Source organism: Marmota marmota, unplaced genomic scaffold, assembly GCF_001458135.2.
Source record: "Marmota marmota marmota unplaced genomic scaffold, marMar, whole genome shotgun sequence".
In the NCBI taxonomy this organism is placed as follows: Eukaryota; Metazoa; Chordata; class Mammalia; order Rodentia; family Sciuridae; genus Marmota; species Marmota marmota.
The window spans coordinates 41,634,553-41,639,046 of record NW_025999900.1 but is presented as its reverse complement, the minus strand read 5'-3'; the positions used below and the strand labels follow the sequence as shown (position 1 = coordinate 41,639,046).

Below are 4,494 nucleotides of genomic sequence, written 5' to 3'. Positions count from 1 at the left end.
TAGAAAACATCTTTGAGTAAAGAGGGTCCCACCCCCCAAAGAAACTGAAGGCATATATTCTGCCCACTGGGGACAGACGGCCATGCTATCATACTCCTCTTGCCCCCAGGAAAAGCTGAAAACAGCTTTAGCTACCTCTCTATACACCCCAAAAATATAGCTTTAAAGCTTCCAATGCTGGCAAGGGGGCCTGGCCAACCCACTTAAATCAAAACAAAAACACAACAATACAAATATGACCAGCAAACAAGCAAAAAAGAACATCTGTGCTCCTACAGCTTTCTACAAGGGACCAGATGGCCGATTTCTGGTTCTCTGCCCTTAAGCCAGAAAATAACGCAAATATGCTCTTAGAGTTAGGATAGACACTGTGGGAGCCAGAGCAAAGGCATCCTGGCCAAGCCAGGGGTCATCTCAGCTTCCTTGACCCTCTCCAAACTGGTCCCTCTTCCTCCCCAGCCCCTCTGTACTCCCATCAGCCATCAATCAGGGTGAGGCCTTCATAGAGTGCTCGCTTCCACATGTAGTAGGTGGAGCGGGCAGTGAGGGGGAAAAGGGCACTGAACTCCTTGTAAGAGGGGAAGCTCTTGGACTGGAATCGCTTCTGCAAGAATAACTTGGCCTGGGCCTTGAACTTTGTGGTAGTGAGCATGTCCATCACCAGCACCTGGCCATCCTTGCCACCTGCCACTGACACCACAGGTTGGCTTGACAGGGACCCACTGTGGGGCTCACTCTGAGCTGTGGCTCCCTCTCTCGGGGCCTCCTCTTTGGAAGGCCCTCCCTGGGCCTCCTCTGGATCCTTTCCTGAAGAAGCACCCAATGGCAGGGTGCCCACAGGTGGGGTCACTACAGTTGTCACATTCCTGCCAGCTTCCTTCTGTTTCTCCTCCCCTTCCTGGCCCTCTCTGCCCAAGGAAGAGGCCCGCCTCCGATATTTGGACAGGCCTCCAGGCCGGCCCCGGTCCCTGGCAAGACTCTTCCAGACCCAAAAGAAGGAAGGTGACAGGCTAGGGTAGCGGAGACGAAAGCGACAGAAGGGTAGATGCCCACTCAGCACCTGCTTGCAGGCGGCCCTGCGCAGGTGTCTCTGCCAGCGGGACAGGTGCATTCTCTGGGGCAGGAGCTCCCGGGGTGGGGGGAGCTTCTCACCTGTTGCTTTCCCTGTCCCCTCCCCCACCTCATCCTTCCAAGGGAGCAGGGCCCCTTCCCCACCAGATACTAGTTGGGGAGTTCCTGCAGCTGGGAGGGACGGGGCTGGCTTGAAGCTGGGGTTCCTCCGGAGGGCCTTTCGCCGCCAGTTGTAGTAAGTGGACCTTGAGATGCCAGGGAACCTGCGTTTGAAGCAGCGATAGGGTATCAGGGTGTTCAGGGAGATGCAATGCTCCAGGTACAACTTGGCCCGCTGCATTACGACCATTCCAGGGCTTGCCACCATCAGTGGGGAGTGCCCCGGGCCCTCGGCAGCCCTCTGCCCTGGCAGGTTCTCCATGGCCAGCACCTCCTTTGGGGCCGGGGCTAGGGTTGAACAAGAGGCAGAGCCCAGCAGCTCGTGCTTCCAGGCATAATAGGTGGAGCGGGAGATCTCAGGGAACCGCTGGAGGAACTGCTGCAGTGGCACAAGGCCCCCACGGTGGAAGCTGTCCTGCAGGAAGTGCTTGGCGGAGAAGCGGGTGGCCACCTTCCGCCGATGCTCCTGGGACTGCCGCCGCCAGCGGTAGAAGGTGCTCTTAGTAATGCTATAGCGATCGCAGAGGTGGGAGTAACTGAGGCCGGGGTCCTGGTTAAGCAGCTCGAGGGTCTTGGCGGGTGTGGCGGGTGGTGGCAGTGTGGCGGGTGGTGGCAGTGTGGCCTGGGCTGGAGGAGTGGAGACTAGCCCCAGAGAACCATCAGCCTCCACCTCCTCCAGTCCTACCACAGGGGCAAAGTACTGGTGGCGGAAGAGGTGCCTGGTGAGGGGCTGGCCAGCCCACATGATGTGCAGTGTGGAGGGCATGTTGTCGCAGCGACGGGGTCGGATGACGCGGTTAAAGTAGGGCCGGATCTTGAGGTTGCGCATGGGGTAGATGGAGTATATGTTGCGCTGAAGGACGGAGGCGAGGGCGTACAGGTGCCACACATTGCAGAAGCTATTCGGGAAGCAGGTGGCCTTGACATCCGCATCAAAGATGGCTTCCAGCGTGGCAGATGGCAGGCTGGTCATCTCGGGGGACTCCTCGGAACACAGGGAGTAGCGCACGGCCTGCAGCATCACCTTGGAGTCGATCATGCCCTGGAGATAATAGTGTCGGTGCAGCAGCATCTCCACCACCGTGCGAGCCCGCAGCTCCAAGCTGAGGCCAGCGTCGCCCCACAGCAGCATGCTGGCCGCCTCGAACAGCAGGCTGCCCTCGCCCTTGCACACCAGTGGCAGCATATTCTGTGGAGCATCCTCTGGGTACAGGCTCAGGGCCACCGAGTCCACCTCCAACACCTGGAGACCAGTGCCCTCTTTCCGGCAGGTGGGGAGGGTGAAGGAAGATAGCACCTGCTTGGCCTCCAGGGCGGCACTAACCAGACCCTCCAGGCCCTCGGACTCCACTGCCTCCTGCAGCTCCCCCAGTACCTGCTGCACCAGCTGGTCCCGAGAAGTCATCCTGACAGGGCAAAGACAGAGGGAAGAGGTTAGGAAGAAGTACCCACATGACACCTGGCAATGGTACCTCATCCACTCCTGTACTTTTCCCCTACAGCTGGTGTCCATCTGTTCTCATTTCCCCACAGCAGGTAACAGCTACCTGCCTCCTTGGGCACTCACTGGTACTGAGGAAGAGCATGGTCCCAGGAACTTGGCTTTGAATCTTGGCTCTGATGTTAGCTTGGCCACCTTAGGCAAGCCACATAACATCCTATGCTTCTGCTTCCTTTTCTGCAAAATGGGGATAATACATAATTTATCTGATAAAATTGTTGTTTTTTTTTTTAATTTTATTTTTTAGTTGTAGCTGGACGCAATACCTTGATTTTATTTACTTATTTTTATGTGGTGTTGGGGATCGAACCTAGGGCCTTGCACATCCTAGGCGAGCACTCTACCACTGAGCCACAACCCCAGCCCTATCTTATAAAGTTGTTATGTGCATAATTGAAATAATGAAAGTAATGAATGGAAATACAGATTTATATATACAGTCATCTTAAGAACAGTGCATGGCACAGTGAAAAGTAGCTATAATATATTGTTATATAGTATAATATGTATTATACAGGGCTGTGGCTATAATACAGAAATAAAAGTGGTACTGCTAAACTTGGTAAAGACTTGCAATCACATATCATCAAAATTGGTCTGCCTTTTCCTAGAACAGCGATTCTCAAAGTATGCTCTCATGACCCTCAGCATTCTGAGACTATATCAGAGGGTCTGCAAATTAAACTATCTTCATAATGTTACTAAGCTATAAATTTAACACTAAGGTATTATTTGCCTTTTTGCTATACTATCATTTGTATAAAATTGGGTTATCATGAATCAAAGTAATGCCCGTCATTGTTCTTCATCATGCACTCATTTAAGAAAAAAGAAAAAAATGTAAAGACTAGTTTCACTTAGGAACATCCTTAATGAAGCAGTGAAGATTATTGGTTTTAGCTAGGCACAGTGGCACACGCCTATATTCCCAGCAACTCTGGAAGCTGAGGCAGGAGGACTGCAAGTTTGAGGCCAGCCTCAACAACTTAATGAGACCCTGTCTCAAAATAAGAAAATTGAGCTGGGCACAGTGGCACACACCTGTAATCCCAGTGACTCAGGAGGCTGAGGCAGGAGGATCAAGAGTTCAAAGCCAGCCTCAGCAACTTCGAGGCACTAGACAACTCAGTGAGATCCTGTCTCTAAATAAAATACAAAAGAGGGCTAGGGGATATAGTTCAGTGGTAGAGTGCCCCTGAGTTCAATCCTTGGTATCCCCCCACCAAAAAATAATAGCAACAACAATAAAAATGACTAGGATGTCATTCAGTGGTGAAGTGCCCCTAGGTTAAATCCATAGTTCAAAACAAAAAGTCATGCACTTTGAGTTTTGGTGTGTTTTTAAAAATCCACTGAAAAAGCTATCAAAGTATGCTTCCTTAGCAAGCCTCCGGCATGCTTGGGTCTGCAGTGACCCTGTCGCATTCCTACAGTGCTTGCCTGTACAGCTTTGAAATGGATTGAGGCCTTGCCCCACCCTATCCAGAGCAAGGTTATAGGAACTTCAGACAATCAAAGAAAAAAGGAAAAAAAAAAAATGCTTTCTTTTTCCATCTACAAATCTGAGTAAAGTTGTGTTTTCTTCATTTACTTCTACCAAAACAAGGTATCAAAATAAACCAATTAAGGGCTGGGGTTGTGGCTCAGCGGTACAGCGCTCGCCTAGCACATTCGAGGCCCTGGGTTCCATCCTCAGCACCACATATAAACAAACAAAATAAAGTAAAAAAATAAATAAACCAATTATACAGACATATACAAGA

General features: G+C 51.3%; 1 protein-coding gene and 1 non-coding gene across 2 annotated transcripts; one reads left to right on the top strand and one right to left on the bottom strand.

Annotated features, from left to right (window-relative positions):
* Nucleotides 1-243: 243 nt before the first annotated feature.
* Nucleotides 244-2,635, bottom strand: Vrtn (vertebrae development associated). Its single transcript, XM_048798425.1, has 2 exons — nt 1,888-2,635; nt 244-1,857 (listed from the first exon to the last, which is right to left on the bottom strand). Exons 1-2 carry the CDS (start codon nt 2,633-2,635, stop codon nt 476-478), a joined length of 2,130 nt encoding a protein of 709 aa, XP_048654382.1. The 3' UTR covers nt 244-475.
* Nucleotides 2,636-4,111: 1,476 nt separating this feature from the next.
* Nucleotides 4,112-4,245, top strand: LOC125615413. The gene has a single exon (XR_007346072.1). It is a non-coding gene; the product is annotated as a small nucleolar RNA SNORA9 (small nucleolar RNA).
* Nucleotides 4,246-4,494: the final 249 nt, after the last annotated feature.

What these genes read in the sequence shown, in the direction of transcription:
- Vrtn (XM_048798425.1), bottom strand. Translation starts at nt 2,635, where the DNA reads ATGACTTCTCGGGACCAGCTGGTGCAGCAGGTACTGGGGGAGCTGCAG. An exon ending in GGAGGAGGTGGAGGCTGATG is followed by an intron (nt 1,858 to 1,887) that starts GTTCTCTGGGGC and finishes CCACTCCTCCAG; the next exon opens with CCCAGGCCACACTGCCACCA.